The sequence below is a fragment of the Petaurus breviceps genome, unplaced genomic scaffold (genome assembly GCF_028583685.1).
Source record: "Petaurus breviceps papuanus isolate PSGF00001 unplaced genomic scaffold, PetGlider_PUasm1.0 221, whole genome shotgun sequence".
NCBI classification, from domain to species: Eukaryota; Metazoa; Chordata; class Mammalia; order Diprotodontia; family Petauridae; genus Petaurus; species Petaurus breviceps.
In genome coordinates this window covers 7012719-7033618 of record NW_027185877.1, presented here as the reverse complement: position 1 = coordinate 7033618, position 20900 = coordinate 7012719, and the positions used below count along the sequence as shown (strand labels likewise).

The window sequence follows — 20900 nt, the reverse complement described above, 5'->3', positions numbered from 1 at the left end:
CAACCTATACTGAACTGCTTATCTTCCCAGTAAGAGTGGGTGATAAGGGAGGAAGGGAATGAATCTGGAATTCAAAGTTTTAAAATCAAATGTTTAAATATATATATACTATTATCAATATTGTTTTACATATAATTGGGAAATATAGAGATCCACCATGCCCTACTGGAAAAGTTGAAATGGGTATGGGAGAAAATATGGGAGAGAGCAGATCAGAGGTGGGGATATCCTGTGGGACTGCTGTTTTGGGGGGATGGGTGGGGGAAAAACGGGGAGAAAATTTGTAGCTCAAAATCTGGTGGAAATGAACGATGTAAATCAGAAGTTAATAAAGCATTAAAAAAAAAAGAATTATTATGAAAATAGTTTTGACCTCACACATCCCCTAAGAGTCTTGGGACCTTCAGGAGTCCCTAGACCATACTTTGAAAAATGATTGTCAGGATGATTTCTCAGCTCTCTTCCGGCAGCAAATCTATGATGTCCCTGTAGAATGCTCATTTCAATTGAGATTTGGAACTTAACACAAAAGGCACTTAAACAAATGTTTATTGACTGACTAAACTCCCACCTGTGCAGATTATACAAGCATACACATAAACCCAACATCACTAAGTTGGAAGGGAGTGAAGAGGTCATCTGGAGTCAGTCCCTTCATTTCACACATGAGAAGAGTGAGACCCAAGACTTACAAAGTGACCCATTCAGAGTCACACTGGTAATTGTCAGAGTTGGTTGCTGAACCAACAGCCTCTAACTCCAAAATCAGCATCCATATCATATTACTTCCATATTTAAGACCTTCAACCTAAAGCCTGAATTATTTTTTTCTACATCTAAGCATTCATAGAGAGCTTACCCATTTACTCTTTCTCTCTCTTTATATATATACTACGTCTCAGATAAAGAAATCCCTTTTTAAGAATAAAACAAAAATGGTGATTCCAACAGATGAATTTTAAACAAGAGTAGGTACTATTTAATTAAAATGCTTGAGAAATATGCCCATCTGTTATTTAGCCCAAACCAGGCTTCCTTTATCTTCATTAGCAAATCAAAGATATGATTCATTTCACTAAGGAGATAAGTCTTTAGCTCTCTATGTGAAAAAAGGTAATTTGGGCTACAGCCATGGTCTCATTAAAGAAAAAGAGGGCAGCTAATGGCTAATGTTCATGCCCAACAATGCTATTTTGGTTGCTTAGCAACCAAAGTGCAGTCAGAGCTGATAATGAGGTATGTGAGTGGGGCTAGGGATGGTGATGTGTGAGTCAAGGAAAATATCTAGCTCTGTGACAGGTGGGCAAAGAGAGATTTAAATAGCTCCTAGATTCATATAACAAGCATGTTCATTTGTTTCCTAAGGATAGGGACTAGACCTCTGATTTCATTGGTGAAAGGAATTTCAAGGTAAAGAAATGCCTACCAATGCAGATCTGTACATTCCCTGCAATTTATAATCTTACACAGTGCCTAGGGCAGAATCAAATTCAAATAGGAATAGGGGCAGTCGCAAAACCATACATAAGGATCCCTTCAGACTGCATATTGACTTAGAAAACTACATATTATTATGATCTATATTCTATTGTATTTTTAAATTTATTTTGTTAAATATTTCCCAATGATATTTTAATCTGTTTTGGATAATCAAGGGTGTTGGGTTCCCTCATGTGTTGGACACCTCTGACCTAGGGCATTGTAATATTTAGTTTGCCCAGAGTCACAAAGCCAGATTTTGTCAGATCTTGGCTTCTAGGTAAGGGACCCTTTCCTGGTTCTCTGTCCACTGTAACATGCTGTCTCTCAATTTGTTAAAATACATGAAATTCAGTAATGAATAGATATCCACAATTTACATTTTCAAATGCAAGTGAAATGCAACCTTTCCATTTAACATATTGATTGTTGCTGAAATCTAGAATTTGAAATGCAACGGCAGCTTTCTTGCCATGCTTGTTATTAGACATTGCTGCCATCATGTGTCTAATGTTGGAATCTTCAACTAGAAGGGTAGGAGAGGCATGTGAAAATGGTGCAGTGGTGGGGAACCTGTGGTCTTGAGGCTACATGTGATCCTCTGAGTTCTCAAGTGCAGCCCCGTGACTGATCAAATCCTGTGAAGTTTGGATTCATTCAAAGGGCTGCACTTGAAGATCTAGAAGGTCACATGTAGCCTTGAGGCCGCAGGTTCCCCACTCTTGGTAGATGGGGTCTTCTGTTACATGAAACCAAAGATTTAGAGCTATAATGGGCCTCAGAAGCCATCTAGTGTGCCTTCTCCTGCCGCCATTTTAAAGATGAGGTAATTGGAGCCCAGAGACACTTAGTTAACCTAGCATCATTTGTAGAATTACCTTCTGATTCCAAATATGGTATTTTCCTCTCCAAGGGATAAAGTGACAAAGGAGGTAGAGTATAGGACTTGGAGTAAGGAATACTTAGGCAGGGACTGGCTTTTGCCTGTTTTTAGGACAGTATTTGTCATATAGTAGGTGGTTAATAAATGCTTATTGACTGACTAATTCAGATCTTGCCTGGGACATTTCCAAGCTGTATGGTCTTGGGCAGGTCACTAAACCCCTAGCCTTAGCTTCTTCACCTGTATGTAAAATGTAGATAATAGTAGCACATACCCCACAGGGTCCTGAAAATCAACTGATAAAATATGTGTAAGGCACTCTTCAACCCTCAAAGTGTTCTATGAATGCTAAGAGATTTTGACCCTTGTTGATGGGTTCAAAGTCACATATTCAAAATTGGTCTTTAATACCTACATATGTCATAAGGATTTGAATCTAGGTCTTCCTGGCTTCAGGGTCAGGAGCCCTTCTTGAGTCTCTGTCTTTTATACCGAGCTTCCTCCCAGTTTGATGATTGGGAAAATACATGAAATTCAAAATGAATATGTTTTCTAATTTTGTTGTTGAGTTGCTTCAGTCCCCATGTCTGACTCTTGGAGTTTCTTGGTAAAGATGCTAGTTTTTTTTTTAATTTAATTTTAATTTTTTTGCTTTTTGGAGGGCAATTGGGGTTAAGTGACTTGCCCAAGGTCACACAGCTAGTTTTTTTTGTGTTAAGTATCTGAGGTCAGATTTGAACTCAGGTCCTCCTGACTCCAGGGCCTGTGCTCTATTCATCGCGCCACCTGGCCGCCCCAAGATGCTAGTTTTCTATTTCCTTCTCCAGCTCATTTTACAGATGAAACTGAAGCAAACAGGGTTAAGTGACTTGCCCAGAGTCACACAGCTAGTATGTGTCTGAGGCCAGATTTAAACTCAGGAAAACACGTCTTCTCGACTCAAGGCCCAGCACTTTATCCACCATGTCACCTATCCAAAATGTATATATCTTATTCTCCATTTGAAATTCAACGCAATTCTGAGCGTTTTTCATCTTTAGTCCTTTGAATATGTGACTTATCATCACTTTAATCAGAACTCTAAAGTTTTTAAAAATAACATTATCATCTTGTAAACTGTTCTACTTCTATCCATTTTGCTCTGCATAATTTCATAAAGGTACCAGTTTTCTTTGAAATTTTCATCATTTCTTATGGCATAATACTATTCCACTACATTCATACATCACAATTTGTTGAACTATTCCTTAGTAGGTGGTCACTGCCTTAGTTTCCAGTTTTTACCTATTATAAAGAACTGCTATAAACATTTTTGCACATATGTATTTGATCTCTTTGGCGACATAGGTCTTCTAGTGATATAGGAAGAAAAAAAGGAAGCAAATATTTCTTAAGCACCTACTATGTTTTAGGCACTGTACTAAGTACTTTATCAATATAACCTCATTTTATCTTCATAACAACCCTGGGAGGTGGGTGCTGTTATTATCCCCATTTTATAGTTGAAGAAATTTGAGGCAGAGGTTAAGTGACTTGCTCACACAGTAAGTGGCTGAGGTCACATTTGAACTCAGGTTTCCTGACTCAAGACTAGCAGTCTACCCACTGAGCTACCATGATGCCCCATATATAACTGGGTCAAAGGGTAAAGGTTCAGTTTAGTGACCTTTGGGGCATAGTTCCAAATTTCCTGCCAGAAAGAACAAGCCTTTCTTTATACCTTTTTTTTTTCTGTTTATGTTGAAATTCAGCCTGCTCTGCCAGGTCCTTTAACGTTGGGAAGGCATCTAGTCTGAATTCAGTAATTGACTGTGTACCTTGCAAAGTACAGAGTATTGGCAAATTGGCAACACTGGTTGGCAAATTCTTTTGGCCATTGTTGTTCAGTTGTTTTCAGTCATGTCTGACTCTTTGTCCTCCCCCCGCCCCCACCATGGGATTTTCTTGGCAAAGATACTGAAGAGGCTTGCCATTTTTTTCTCCAGCTTATTTTACAGATGGGGAAACTGAGGCAGTCAGGGTTAAGTGACTTTACCTGGGTCACATAGCTTGTAAGTGTCTGAAATCTGATTTGAACTCAGGAAGATAATCTTCCCGACTCCAGGCTCTGTCCACTGTGAAACCTGACTGCCCTTTCCACTAATACATAATCAAAGACTCATATATCTAATCAATGTGATTCCCTCCAATGTTGTAGACCAAAACCCACCCACACCTGTGTAGGGAAATTTGCCACAGGGAGCTTATCCAGTGCATGCAAGGTCTGTTTCACTTTCTCCTCTCATCTTTTGGCCATGGCAGCTCATTGAATTTTTTGGAGGGTTAGAAAGCATTTGGGTTCCCTAATCAATGGTTTGAACCATGGTTCAAATTTCACCTTTGTTGCTCACCACTCATTTGACTTTGGGCAAGTCACTTTAAGTGGTCTTCCTGGGCTTTAGTTTTCTCATCTACAAAATGAAATGATTAGACCAGATAGGCCCTAAATTTCCTTCCATTTCCACTTTCGCTGATGGGCAACTTGTCTTGAAGACAAGCCACTTGAATTCCACCACTGGTCCCTAAGGTGCAGCCCTTGCTTGATGTAAAGGCAGCAGCTACCTTTGCAGCTCACTGCTTAATTACACTCCTTGGCTGCTGTTTCTGGTTCTGTTCTTCCCTTTTTCTTTCCCTCTTCTCTTTGTTCCCCAATCAATCAAGTATTTATCGAGCAACGGTCATGGGCTTTAACCCATAACTCTCTAAGTTATTCTAGGAAATTCCAGTAAGAGTGAAAACTACTGTTTGTGAAGCATTTCTTTTAGAGTATGCCTTGTTTGAAGTTTTGTTCCCAGTCCTTAGTGGTCTTGCTTTTTTCCTTTGGATAACTATTCTCTATGACAATTAGACTAAAGGAACAATAAGGTGTTTTAAGACATAGTTGGAAGCATTTTAAGAATATTTTAATTCTTCTAAAAATAAATATAGGTTGCATTGGTCAAAAAGGTTGCTGACTGGCCAACTATGAGGTTCTCTGTCTTTGGTGGACTTGGTGTTCCTCCAGGACCCTCCTAGCTAACTTCTGAGATGACTTGATTCAAGACATTCAAGTTCTGTCTCTCAGTGTCCCAGTCAATTAACTCTCTAAGTTGTAAATGCATTGATGGAGGAATCTTCTCATCTGGAGGTCTCCATCCCAGTCAAATTACACGTCCAGCCCAAACAAAAAACTCAACAGGATTCAAAATCAATAGAAGTGACTGTAGAAGGTCATGCAGCTATGAAGTCATAGATCTTTTACAAGTACTTGAGTAAAGGTAAAAGGATCATTCAAGCCAAATTCTCCCCTAATTCTCCTCTAAACAACTTTAAAATTGAATTCTAAAGCAGCATAACCAACAAAAGGTCAGGGCAAGAGGTTTTTCCAAACCAGGACAATTTAGGAGATCAGAGGGAGAGGTCAGTGACACTGAGGTGGGGGTTGGCCTGGAGTGCCCAAGGGCTAACACCAGCTCCAAGCCTTGGAGGAAGTGATGGTGGCAGGAATGTATGGAGTTCTGACTGCTCAGTAAGTGTACTGGACATGTTGGCACTAGGAGATTAAAGGAGACCCCTGTGCTAGCATTAGGCACAGGAATGGGCCCCATTTGGCAACTCCAGTGTCTTAATATCTAGTTCTGGGTTGCAGAGGAATGCTTGTAGTTGGGAACATAGGCCCTTCCTGGGTAAAGACCAGAGCCCAGATCAAAAGTGAGGTGACCACACATCTCTCCAGATCACACCACTTTGGAAGGACCAAAAACTTGCAGATTCCCTCTGAAAATAGCAGCATGAATAAATCTGAAGCTTGGGACAGTGACTTCCCACCCCTCAGGTGAGCAGAAATCAACTTTAACACAAAGTTCAAAGTAAAAAAAAAAAAGGATTGGAAAAAATGGGCAAACAGTGGAAAAAGAACCTGATCATTAAAAGCTACGATGGTGATAGTGAAGATCAAGATATGAACTCAGAAGACATGAAAATATATACAAGCAAAATCTTGAAGAAAAATGAAGACTGGACACAAGTCCAACAAGAATCCCTGGAAGAGCTAAAGAAAGAGCAAAAAAAAAAAAAGATTAAAAAAAATCAACATACTTACAGAGAACTATTAGTATGCTTAAGAGTTAGTGATCTCATTCAACCCCCTTATTTTACAGATAAGGAAATGAAGGGGCAGCTGGTTGAAGTGAATTACTTAAGGTGGCAGAGCAGGATCTTATTATAATGTAAGACCTGGGGTCTAATTAAAGTCGTCTTATTTTACCACAGAACAATAAGATCTGAATACATGAAAGGGAATGGTAACCACTTTTCCATCATATTAGGAAAAACAAAACAAAACATCCAACAAAAATAAACACCCACTAACAAACCACTTTGTACTTCAAATTTTTTTATTGCTATTTCACAAAGTTGAATATTTTTCTAGAAGAATTAAAAAAAATCAGTGTGCTTATAGTAAATAAAATATGCAGACAGTTTAGAGAACATAGCTAAGGAGAAGGAAGGAAAGGGAGAAATGATATGAAGAAAGCTACAAGCAGCAATAACATCAATAACTACAGAAAACTAGCCAGTGCAATAATATAAACAGCAAGCAGCTTTACATGGAGGGAAAAAAATACAGCTCTTTTAAATACAGAAATAGCACCTTTTAAAAAAGAAATTGAGAAATGTAAACTTGGTTGGTAGATTCAAGTATATAAGTTATGTCCCCAACACTTGTACCAGAATGGAAGGGTTTCACAAACCCTGGGCCGTGTGTGCACCTTCCTCAGTGCAAATACAAAGACTGCATTGTCCTAGCAGCATTGCTGACATTTTTTTTTTCCTTTTACATTATACAGTGATAGAGTCTAGATTGCCATTGCTTCTTCACTACTGAAAAAAAAAAAACCTCCCCCAAATTGAATTCAGCAGCTCAAGTACTGAAAGGTATTCTGTTGGAGGCACTGTCCCCCAAAGTGAAGACCTTTGTGGTCTCTTTTATCAAGGCCACAAATTTAGAAGCTTATGTTGAATACCTCAGGAATCATGTTCTGGTCTTAGTAGGTCAAGTATGGCTATCCCATCACCAGACCTGCAGAAGTAAGAGATATGGGATAGGTGGTTCTTGGGATCCCCCAAGGTCCAGGCATCCTTCTTACATGTTGTATCCCTTGTGATTAGAGGCATACCATGCAGGAAAGAGATACAAAGTGAGATAGGAAAAAAAATCAAGAAAAGATATATTAAGTGATGAGTTTTCAAGTAGAGTGGGAAGATTAGGAGAATAGAGAGAAGGAAACAGTTTTAATATAAAATATAAACCATCTTAGTGAAAATGTTAGGGAGAAAATCTTATACTTGGCCTATGATAAAAACAAACTTGTACCCTGTACAGATTTATAGTCTGTATATCACATTATCTTTCTAATAAAGTCAAATTATTATTTATCTCTATTAGCTCAGGTTCATCTCTCCCCTCCATCACTCATAGGGCTGGGACTGAACCTGTGATTTCATTGAGAAGGAGCTGCTGGGGGAGGAAATTCCTTCTACCAAGGCAGGTTGACACCTCTGTAACTTGTCATTTTAGAGAGCTGTCTAGAGCATAGAGAAATGAAGTGACTTGCCCAGGTGTCACACACCCTGGCTCCAAGGTCAGCCCTCTGTCTGCTATGCCACATTGCTCTCTCTCTCTCTCTCAATCACTTGGGCTCTGTTGGCTTAATAGTTCATCTCACTTTTCATACAGCAACAACACTGTTGCTTCCTATTTATTTATCTTCTAAGAGATATTCAGAAGAGGGAATAAAAAAGAAAAAAGAATAATGTAAACTTTAAAAGTGTAGTGTCTAGAAAACAAAGTGGCATTTTTATTTAATGAAGCCGCCTACCTTGAAGGCTTTAAGATTATTATTACTTTCCTGTTTTATTAGTAGAATGTAAGTTCTTTTGGACTATTTGATTTTTGTCTCTGTATCTCTAGCACCTAACACAGTGCCTCGCACAGGGCAGGTGCTTAATAAATGCTTATTGAACTGGATTGGTTAATAAAAAGCTAATCAGACTCCCAGAGTCACTTAAATTGATATTTTAATTCCTTTTTTTTTTTTAGCTAACATTTTACTGGGTCCAAGTTAGGGGACTCTAAATATAAGATGGTAGGGAAAAAAGGATAAATCTATTCTAAGGAGAGAATGAGATCAATACCAGCACATTTGGGAGTAATAGCACCATTCTGGGTATCTTTGGACTTGTTACAACACAAAGTCACGTGGTTGATCAGAGAGACACAGAAGAAAGGCACTTGGACTGCTGTTTATGACAATATATTCAATACCTGTGAACTAACCGTTTTTATGCCTCCAGAATATCTAACAGCCCTTGTTTGAGTACTCTTAGGTGCTTAATCACAGTGTACCCATTTTCTCCTTTACCCCTTGCAAGAATAAAGAAATGAGTCAAAAAAAGAGTGCTGGTTTTTCCTATACTAATTTTTCCATCTTAAGTCATTTTCCTAATTCAGATACCTGGCAAAACATCTCAAGTTTCCTCCCCTCAGACCCACTCTACAAGGAGAATCTCCACCTTTATCATTTGACCTAAACAGAAAGCGCTAGAAAGAATTTGCACCCAACTGTTTTACTAAATTTCACAGTGTGAAAAAGAATGTGGTGGTGGGACATGGGTGGGAGGAGGCAAGGAAACTGAAGACAGAGCACTAAAAACTAACTTTTCACTTGGAGACCTGGACACTATTGCCCTCCTATCATTCATCTCATTTCTTACCTGCATAAATAATGTTAGTACAATTCATTTATACTACATACATTATAGCATGTTGTTCTTCACAGTTATTCTGGTCTTAACATTTTTTTTTTCACATGTATACATTCATCCATAGGTGATTAGGATTTTTAAGTATAGGGCAAATTACAGAGAAAATAGTATTAACATTCAAGTAGTCATGCCCTGAGAAAATCTGTTTTTCTGTAGTTGTAAACTTTTTTTCTTCCCACTAAGTCCCATTTCAGGAACAAAATAAATAAGTAAATAGAATGTGTAGATGATGCTGTCTTTAACTGACAGAGACTCAGAGAGCAGTTGCCTTTTTAATTGCAGAAAGTAATTGGTTTTACCACAGATTTACTCAGGGTAAGTTGAGTCTATGTGAAGTAAGGAATGATTACCCTAGTTAAGTGCTAGACAGTTCACCTTTTCCCAAACCACAAGACTCTGGTAGGCTCTTCAAATGACTTAAGAGCAAGAAGACGGTGAAACCACAACTGTGAGTTAATGCTTTCACTTCTGCATAGTGTTTGAAACCTCATGGCTGTTAAATGAGCAATTAATAAAAAATTAATTCTAGGAATATGGATGACTTGAAAGGAGGGAGAGTTAACAGAACTAGTGGAGGATAATGGGAAATGATACTCTTAAGCTCTGTAGTATAAACAGCCCATTAGGGACTAGCATGTCCCTTGTAACAGGTGTTAAGATCCCTGTTGGGTTTCCCCATTCCACCTGGCCATGCTACAGTTAATCAGTGCTGCCACTGGATATCTGTAGTCTCCTCTGGGCAGAGCTTAAATTTCTTTGACTCCCTTCAATTTTTCTCCAAGCCACAGGTTCTCCAAGGCTGCCAGGAGTTTTGAAGAAAGTCTCGCAGTATGGTGGCCGGATACTCTTGGGTGTTACTGGGCTTGGTGACTATTTAGAAATGAGAAAAAGGAGCCAAGTCAGATCATAACCATCATAGTGCAACATGACATATGAATCAGAATGTTAAACCAGTCTCCCTCATAAACTGTTTTCTTAATATAGTTTTTCTTAAATATATTTTCTTAAGTAGCCTTCAAAGCCTCTGAATGACTTACTGGAAGGTTTTGGTCCTGATAACTCTCTTGTCTAGAAAAGAAAGCAATCTCTCACCCGCCATTGGAATCACAATAAATCAGAATAAAGAGACAGCTAGAACATAAGCTTGCTCCCAGTTTCATTTTTCATACATGTGTTGCCTCCTCTTCAACCTTAACTTTTAACCTGTGCATAGATCCGAAAATCTCTGAGGCAACTTTTACTCCTCAACTATATTAGTTTGCTTTTGTACATTCCTGTGTATGGTATGATTGAAGATTGGGGTTGGCCCTCTTCTTTGGTGAGAATTAGGAAGAAACAGTCTGAAAATATTGGGTGTACTGCAAATCTACATGCATATAAATGGAGAAGAGTTTACAGTGGACACAGGGGAGAAAAAAAGCTTTATACTATAATTCTGAAAAAGCATGGCCATTTTAAAGAAGTGGTGGATTTCGAGTCCTAAGACCCAAAGTTCAAATTTTGGCCCTGCCACTTAACAGCTGTGTGATGAAGGAAGTGACCTCAACCTCAGTTTCCCCATATATAAAATGAGGATAACATATAAATAGCATATTAAGGATTGATCTCATGGTAGTCTTGTAGGTACTGAATGAGGTAATGTTCCCGAAGCATTTTGCAAATCTTAAAGTGACACGTATGTCTGTGTGTGAGAGTTACAATTATTATAATTTTCTTAAAAGCAGAGACCAAGGTATTACATGGGCGATGGGGGAAAAGGTGCACCTTTTAAAAACTTTTACTTCAAATGAAGTACCTCTACAGTATATATTGGAACCAGTAGTTGAGAATAATGTAAGAATGGTTAGTTCACAGGTATTTACAGCATTTTAATCTTGGCAAAATGTTTCACATACACAGCTTCATTTGTTCCTCACAACAACCCTGTAAGGGTGGGTACTGCTGTCATCTCATTGGATAGATGAGGAAACAAAGGTCCAAAGAGAAATGACACCTGATGAGGGTCATACAGTTATTAAGTACTGAACCCAAGTCCAGTTTTCTATCCTTTACTCCATACAATTAGGGGTAAGTGTAATATGGATCCTCCTACCCTGGCTCAACTATAACCCAAGTATGTGTCTAGGGACAGGACTAATTTAATGTCTCCAGTCCAAAGACTGACTTAACTAGATCTTCATCACTAGAAAGCTGGCCAATAGATAATGCTGTATTTTGGACATGGTGACAATGCTACAGATAATCAAATCAACCCTCTGTCCTGGGTTGCTGTATCTGCTTTTACCATGACGGTGGTGATAGAATGATGGAAAAGAGGGTAAAAGGGGCTAAGAATCACACCATTCTGAGACTATGAATTATTTTAAATGTTGATATGCTTAATATAGGAGTCTTGTCCAGTGACCAATGAACTGCCATACAATTGAAGGAATCCTGAAGACCTGAGTTAAAATCTGGGCTTATATATAATAGCACCAGGATTGTTTTGAGGACAAAATGAGATAATAATTATAAAGTGCTTTATATAGTGCCTGGCACAGAATAAGTGCTTTATACACATCTTAGTCATTATTACCATCACCACAATTGCAGTGACCTCATATCAAGAATGACAGATCAGTGGCAGGGTGAAAATTTGAACCTGTGTCTTAGAGCCCCAAATCCACCACTTCTTTAAAGTGGCCATGCTTTTTTTGAATTATAGTATAAAGCTTATACTATATGCCCCTATATATGCCCCCTATGCCCCGTGTAAACTCTTCTTGGTTTATATGCATGTAGATTTGTAGTGCGCTCAATATCCATCAAAGTGACAGATGCCCAAATGATATACTCGTACCCCTGAAATACTTCAGAATACCCACCAGAAGGCCTCTGCCCCACAAAGTGATTCTCCAATGGCGAGTTTAGATTCTGAGAAAGACAGGTAGGAGAATTACATGCGGGAAGAAAATGCAAAAGACTTGGGATCTATATTGGTGAGGTGAAGGAAGAACAAACGGTGTTTGACTTTTGAGTCAGATAATGTGGGTTCAAATCCAGGCCTTGTCATTTACTACCTGTATGACCTTAAACAATTGCTTCATCTTCTGGGCCTTGGTTCCCTCATCTATAAAATGAATGGGCTGGACAAGATGATCCTTATGGTCCCTTTTGTCTCTAAAGCTACAATCTTATGAATGGTAACATATAAGTACATGAAAGCCAGAGAGGTAAGCTATATGGAGTTGGGGGTGTAGTAGATAAGCACCTGTACTTAGATTTAGGAAGACCTAGGTTGAATCTTATTCTCAAGAGACTCACTTGCTGTATAAACATGGACAAATAATTTAACCTCTTTAGGCTTCAGTTTATATATCTATAAATAAGAAAATTGGTCCTGATGGCCTTATAGCTTTAAATCTATGATTCTATGAACAACATTTGTTGGCATGGCTAATACCAGTCCAGTTCCTGACAACCTCCGTCCAGAAGGTCCACAGGAAGACAATACTGTTTCCCCTCATCTATGAAAATGATAGCCTTTCTGTAATTAAAACTGTTAATTAGTGTAAAAGTGTTACTAGGACTCACCTGGGGTAATTTCATAATTGTTACTGGGTGACCCATGCAAACAGGGGAATCTGGTGTGATTGCATTATGGGATCTGGCCACCCCAGGGCTTAGATGAACTGGAGACTGGCCTGGATGTTGTGGTTCCATGGAAGGGGTTTTTGATGTCTTTGGATTAACCATGTTGGTGCCAACGAGAAGCTGACTTGAGGATCTGAGGCCTGGCAAACCAAAATTCACTGGGCCAGAAGGCATTGGACTGTTGATTGCCGGAGAATAGAAAAAAGGCACTGGGGCCAGGGCTGTAGACGGTACAACCATGCATGGAACATGGAGAGAAGTCAACTGATTTGGAGATGGTCCAACAGCATTGGCAGCCTGGTGGGCAGGCAGCAGGAAATTAAAACCATTTAATCCTAAAACAACATAGGAGAATTAATGCTACTTAGTATTCAGAGAAGCACAATGAGGCACTTTAAAGGAGAACAGGAGGAAGGGAAGATGGACTGATTACAGGTCAAGGGCAAGGACAGACAGGCAGCCAGGATTCTCAACTGATACTCTTTGTGATTTTAAGAGAATATGAGGAAGGTTTCTACCCCTTTGGGTGGACCCCTTGTGTTGAATTTATGGGAGAATATGGATAGGATCTGCATAAAATGGGTAAAAATCTGCATTGCTGGCATGCTGTACCAGGAGTCAGGAAGACTTAAATTCAAATCTCGACTCAGACAGTTACTAGTTGGGTGGCCCTTGCTGTGGCTCTTGCCTAACCTCTATGTGCCCCTTCCTCAACTATAACACATGGATAATAACAGCACTGAAGGTGCTGTGAGAATTAAATGAGATAAGCAGAAGCCTGTAACACAGTACTTGGCACATGGTAGGTGCTCAATAAATGCTTCCTTCTTTCCTTCCTCCCTCCCTCTTTGAGTATCTCAGATCAAAACGAGAGTTGGATTCTAATTCCTTACTAGCAGTGTCACCTTAGTCTTCCCTTTACATTTTAAGACTCATTTTCCTTATTCCTAAACAAACAAACAAAAAACACCAACCCCCCCAAAACTTATGGTGGGATGGCCTGTAAGGTCCCTTGCTGATCTAAATCTGTGCTCCTGAGCTCATTTTCCTTTCAGCCTTTAGGGATGGGAAGTTCAATATAAATGAACTAGTGAAGACTTTCTAAGAAAAAAAATGTTAGCAAATATCCACTCAAGTCACTTTGATAGGTTATAGTAGCATAGAGGTGAATCTCAGTTCTTGGGGGCTGTGTCAGTGAAATTAAAGGTCTTATCAAGCTTTGAGAATATACTCAAGAGGGACCATCTACTTATGCTCAGCAGACGAGCAGAGATGACTAAAAAAGGAAAAAAGACAATTGTTAGAGGGGCTGGGAAGACAGGCACATGAATACACTGCTGGTGTAGCTGTGAAGTAGTACCACCATTATGGAAAGCAGCTACAACAGCTGGCATTTATACAGCATTTTGCTCACAAAGCACTGAAGAAATAAGTCATTTGATCCTCACAACAACCCCTGGAAGGTAGGTGCTATTATTATCCCTATTTTACAGATGAGTAAACTGAGTCAAAGGTTGAAGTGATTTCCCCAGGGTCACTCTGCTTGTGAGGCCAGATTTGAACTCAGATCTTTCTTTATCCAGTGGGCCACCTAGTTGCCTGCAAGTAGAATTCGGCAAGAATGTATCTGATATCCAATGAACATCCCTGATAAATTTGAAGACAGTCATACCTGAGTTGGGGATGAATTTTTTTCACTTGTAAAGAATTATGCACAGGAGTGGAGCCAAGATGGTGGATTAGAGGCAACCCAGGTGAACTCTTTCAACATTCTTCTCCAAATAACTTTAAAATAATGGCTCAAATCAGATTTTGGAGTTGTAGAGCAAGCAAAAAGTGAAGGGGAGACATTTTTCTGGCCTAAGACAACTTAGCAGGTCGGCAGGAGAAGTTTGTGACACTGGGGTAGAGGCCTGTCTGGAGCTCATACATGTGGTGGCAGTAACAGTGGCCAAGCACCAGGACCTTTGGGAGCTGTCAGCCCAGACACAGGAAGGTTGTCAGACAATTAGTCGGGGGACCATGTGCTGGCACTGGGTACAATGGGCACTGATGGAGAATTCTATTGCTTATATGCAGTTCTGGGTTATAGGCAGAAATGAGAGCTTAAAGTCAGTCACAAGGGACCAGGAGGGTCCAAAGCAAAAAGGAGTGCTAGTGTTTGCAGCGGTAGGGACCTAGGGGCCCTTCCTGGGTAAAGACCAGAGTGCAGACTAGGAGATCAATGAGCACACCTCTTCCAGGATCATACCACCTTGGAAGCACAAAACACTTGTAGATCCCTAGAACTGAGCTCTGAAAGCAGCAGCATGAAAAAGCCTAAAGCTTGGGATAGTGCCTGCCCACCCTTAGGTGGGCAGAGCCCAACTTTAAAATAAAGTCCAAAGTCAAGAAACAGGCTGGAAAAAGGAGCAAATAACAACAACAACAACAACAACAAATTAGTTCATAAACTTAAAAGAAGACAGCAATAAGAAACAGCTACCAAAAATGCTTAAAAGAAAGATGCTAACTAGACCCTAGCCCAATAAGAATTCCTGGAAGAATCAAATAAAGAGATGAGTGGTAGAGAAAAATTAGGAAAAGAAATGACAATGAAACAGAAAATTATGAAAAAAGAATTAATAACTTGGAAAAAGATGTCCACCCAAAACTGAAGAAAATAACCCCTTAAAAATAGAATTGGCCTAATGGTAAAAGAGGCATAAAAACTCACTGAAGAAAAAGAATAACAGACCAAATGGAAAAGGAAGTACAAAATTTCACTGAAGAAAATAATTCCTTAAAAATAAAAATTGGGCAAGTGGAAGCTAATGACTTCCTGAGATATAAAGAAAAAATCAGTCAAAAGAATGAAAAAAAAAGAAGAAAATGTGAAAAATCTTACCGAAAAAACACAAAAGACCTGAAAAATAGATCAAGGAGAGACAATTTAAGAATTACTAGCCTATGGGAAAAAATTTTTTTTATAGTCATTGTCTAATAAAGGCCACATTTCTAAAATATATATAGAACTGAGTCAAATTTATAAGAATACAAGTCATTCCCCAATTGATAAATGATCAAAGGATATGAACAAGCAGTTTTTAGAGGAAGAAATTAAAACTATCCATAATCATATGGAAAAATGCTCTAAAATACTATTGATTAGAGAAATGCAAATTAAAACAACTCTGAGGTGCCATATCACACCTATCAGATTGGCCAAAACAAGAAAATGGTAAATGTTGGAGAAAATGTGGGAAAATTAGAACATTAATATATTGGTGGAGTTGTGAACTGATCTAACCATTCTGGAAAGCAATTTGGAACTATGCCCAAAGGGCTATAAAACTATGCATACCCTTTGATCCAACAATACCACTACTAGGTCTATATCCCAAAGAGATCATAAAGGGAAAAGGACCCATATGTACAAAAATATTTCTAGCATTCTTTTGTAGTGGCCCAGAATTGGAAATTGAGGGGATGTCTCTAAGTTGTGAAATGGCTAAACAAGTTGTGGTGTATGAATCTAATGGAATACAGTTCAATGGTGAACAGGCAGACTTCAGAAAAGTCTGTAAAGATGTACATGAATTGATGCTGAGTAAAGTGAGCAGAACCAGGAGAACACTGTACATAGTAATAGCAACACTGTATGATGACTGACTTTGTGAGTCTTAGCCCTTTCAAGCCAATGCAATGATTACAGTCAATTCCAAAAGACTCATGATGGAAAATGCTATCCAAATCCAGAGAAAGAACTAAGGATTCTGAATGAAGACTGAAACATACTATTTTATTTTGTTTTTTCTTTCTCCTGGTTTTTCCCCTTTTGTTCTGATTTTTCTTTCACAACATGACTAATGTGGAAATATGTTTAATATGATTGTACATGTATAGCCTATATCAGACTGCATGCTATCTTGGGCAAGGGGGAATGGAGAAAATTTGGAAGTCAAAAATCTTATAAAAGTGAACATTGAAAAGTTAAAATAAATAAATTAAAAAAAAATTACTGGTCTACCAGAAAGCCATGAAAAAAAAAAAGCCTAGACATGATTTTCAAGAAATTACCAAGGAAAACTGCCTCTGATATATTAGAGCCAGAGGGTAAAATAGAAATTGAAGAAGTCCACTGATCAGTTGCTTAAAAAATGAAAACTCCCAGGAATATTATAGCCAAATTCCAGAGCTCCCAGGTCAAAAAGAAAATACTTCAAGCATACAGAAAGAAACAATTCAAGTATCATGGAGCCACAGTCAGGGTAACACAAGATTTAGCAGCTTAATGTTGAAAGAGTAGAGGAGTAGAGGATTACAATCACGAAAGACCTACTTAGCAAAACTGAGAATGGGAAAAAAAAACCATATATTTAATGAAACAAAGGACTTTCAAGTATTCCTGATGAAAAGACCTGAGCTAAACAGAAAATGTGACATTCCAACACAAGACTCAAGAGAAGCATAAAAAGGTAAACAGGAAAGAGTAACTCAATAAAGTGAAACTGTTTACATTTCTAATTGGAAAGATGATACATGCAATCCCTAAGAACTTTATAATTATTGGGCAGTTAGAAGGAGTCTATATAGAGAGCATGGGACAGTGTTGATTATGTTGGAAAGATCTCCAAAGAATGAAGGGGTGAGAAGGAGGGATGTGTTAGGGAAGGGAGGAGTACAATGGGGAATATTTTCTCACATAAAAGAAGTATACAAGAAAGAGCTTTTATAGTATAGGGAAAATAGGAGAAGGGAGGTGGCAGGAAATGCTTGAACATCACTCTCACCAGAATAAATTCAAAGAGGGAAGTAAGGACACAGACACACACACTCACTTGTGTATAGAAATGTAACTTATCCAATAGGGAGATAGGAGGGGAAGGGGATAAGAGGACAGAATCATAAAAAGGGAGAGCAGATTAAAGGAGACAGTGGTTAGAAGCAAAATAGACTTCTGAGGAGTGACAGCATAAAAAGAGGGAGAAGAAAGTGGGATGGAGGAAAAACACAGTAATCATAACTGAATGTGAGCTCACCCATAAAATGGAAGCAGAAAGCTGAATAGATTAGAAACCAGAATCCAACAATATTTTGTTTACAAGAGATACACATGAAACAGAAACACAGATACACAGACAGAACTGAAATAACGGGCTGAAGCAGAATCTATTATGGGTCAGTGGAAGTAAAAAACGCAGAGGTAGCAATCATGATCTTAGACAAAGCAAAAACAAAAACAGACCTAAATAAAACGGTTAATCAGGGGTGTGGCTAGATGGCACAGTGAGTAAAGCCCTGGCCCCAGAATCAGGAGGACCTGAGTTCAGATCTGGCCTCAGACACTTAACACACACAAAAAAACTAGCCGTGTAACCTTGGGCAAGTTACTTAACCCCAACTGCCCTCCAAAAGGCTAAAAAAAAAAAAAAAAGAAAAAAAAAGGGCTAATCAGGTTAACTACATTTTGCTAAAAGATCCAGACAATGAAGTGATGTAAAAAAATTTTAGAGCAATTTTCTCTGATAAAGACCTTATTTCTCAACTATATGAGTATAAAACGGAGTCAAATTTATAAAAATAAGAGCCATTCTCCAAATGAAAAATGGTCAAAAGGATATGAAAAGGAAGTTTTCGGAAGAAATCAAAACTATTTATAGTCATATAAAAATGCTCTAAATCACTATTGATAAGGAAAGGCAAATTAAAACAACTCTGAGGTACCACTTCACACCTATCAGAAGTGACAAATGCTGGAGGGGATGAGGGGAAAATAGGTACACTAATGAACTGCTGGTGGAGTAGTGAAATGGTCCAACCATTCTGGAGAACAAGCTAGAATTAGGCCCAAAAGTTTATAAAATCATTAATACCCTTTGACCCAGCAATACTACTACTAGGTCTGTATCCAAAAGGAAAAGGACCCATATGTACAAAAATATTTATAGCTGCTCTTTTTGTGGTGTCTAAGAATTGGAATTGGGCAGCTAGGTGGTAGAGTGGATAGAGAACTGGGCCTGGAATCAATTAGGAAGTGTCTCACTGGTCTCAGACACTAACTGTGTCATCCCAGGCAAATCACTTAACCCTGTTTGTCTCAATTTTCTTATCTATAAAATGAGCTTGAGGGAAACAGCAAATCACTCTAGTACCTCTGCCAAGAAAACCCCAAATGGGATCACCAAGAGTTGGGCATGACTGAACAAGAACAAAGAATTGGAAATTGAAAATGTTTTTCAATTGTGGAATAGCTGAACAAATTGTGGCACATGATTATGATGGGAGTACTACTGTGCTGTGGGAAATGATCAGGGGGGATGGTTTCAGAAAAAATATAGTGTCAGACCTATATGAACTGATGCAGAGTGAAGTGAGGGCTGAGAAATCATTGTACATAGTAACAGAAATGCTCTAATGAGAAAGACCTGGCTCCTCTGATCAACACAAGACAATTCCAAAGGACTCATGATGAAAAAATGCTGTCTACCTCCAGAGAGAGCTGTGAACTGTGTGTGTGTGCAAACAGAAGTGTCATTTTCTCACTTTACTCTTCTTGCTTTTTTTTGGAAATGTGGCTAATATGGAAGTGTGTTTTGTACGATTTCACACGAATAAATGACATCCTATTGCTTGCCTTTTCAATGGGTAGGGGAGGAGATGAGGGTGAGGATTTGGAAAGGAAAATTTAACAAGAATGCCAATAATAAGTAATGAATAAAACATGTTAAAAGATCATAAACCAAGGCTAAGAGGGACTATAATCTGGCTTGGTAAAAGAAGTGCCAATGGCAGGCACACCTCACACTTTCTTAAAGTCATGAAAAATAACATACACCCAAGTCATAGATATGGAAACTAAGGAAAATCAATAAATATCCTGGCAACTGGAATAATTTCATGCGCATTTTTTGTTCATCTCTCAGAAATGGGTCTGTAGCAAGCCTGGGTTTTAAGCAGAGTAGAGTTAAACTACTTTACCACTTTGTTTCAAGAATGTGTCCTGGATCAAGAGGGTCTACTAGGAATGCTAATGATTAGCTAATAATATCCACTAGAATGCTAATGATCATTGCTAGGGTTATCAGGGGTGGGGAACCTGAGGCCTTAAGGCCACATGTGGCCCTCTAAGTCCTCAAGTATAGCCTTTTGACTGAATCCAGTTTGGATTCAGGTTACCCACCCCTGGATTAGCTAATACCAGATTTAGATGAGCTTCCTACAGAAAAGAACATAGTGCCTGGCACATAATTAGTGCTTAACAAATGTTCGTTAGCCAACTGACTTTTCACATTTCATCTTATTGAGCTGTTGAGTATCTCTGAAGTACAAGCTGCCATTATCTTAATTTTATAGATAGAGGAAACATGGCCTCAAGAGGTTGTCACACATGATTTGGAGTGGAAAGAAGGCCAAGAGATGACTTCCATCTCTGGCCACAGATTGACCAGTAGACTAACAATCCTTTGGTGACACAAATGAAATTTATAAAAACAATCAAGCTTAAGAAATATGAACATAAGTGATATACAGGTTTCTAGAATGTTTTCCTGTTTCTTACCAGGTGCAGACTGCACATAAAGATATTGTGGCTGAGACCGATCTTTGGTGTTTTCTTCAGAGAGATTTTCTCTTTCTTTTGAAGGTTTTTCAATGTCTGCATTTCTCAAAGGATTCCTCCTCTCAGGGGTAATGAGGCACTGGATTGTAGTTTTTCTTGCTGCTTCCTCAGCAAGGGGCATTTCTGAGCACCCCTGAAAAGCTTCTAAGGGCATGGTATCTATGCTACCAACACTCCTGGGAGAGGCAACATCAGTTGGGTCTGTGAGTTTCTAAGCAAAACCAAATTGAACAAATATGAAAGTTAAAAAACAAAATAAAGCAAAACAAAAACCAGTCAGTCCACCTCCCTTACTAGACCTAGCCTTCTGTAAGGGTTATGGGATTGAAAGATCTTCCATGCCCCGTTGGACTTGCTGACGTAGCAGGAAGGGGCGGAGCAAGAGGAAGCGGAAGCCAAGCTAGCGTCCCTTCGGTGGCTGGCGGTGGTGGTGACGGCGGCAGCAGCAGAGGCAGTGGC

General features: G+C 38.9%; 1 protein-coding gene across 1 annotated transcript in view; it reads right to left on the bottom strand.

Annotated features, from left to right (window-relative positions):
* Positions 1 to 6755: 6755 nt before the first annotated feature.
* E2F7 (E2F transcription factor 7) overlaps positions 6756 to 20900 on the bottom strand; it is a 60849-nt gene continuing 46704 nt past the window's right edge. The window contains exons 11-13 of the mRNA XM_069094809.1: positions 20382 to 20652; positions 12782 to 13176; positions 6756 to 10078 (exon numbers count right to left, since the gene is read on the bottom strand). Coding sequence (XP_068950910.1) covers positions 9908 to 10078; positions 12782 to 13176; positions 20382 to 20652 — 837 coding nt within the window. The 3' untranslated portion in view covers positions 6756 to 9907. The remainder of the gene's footprint in view (positions 10079 to 12781; positions 13177 to 20381; positions 20653 to 20900) is intronic.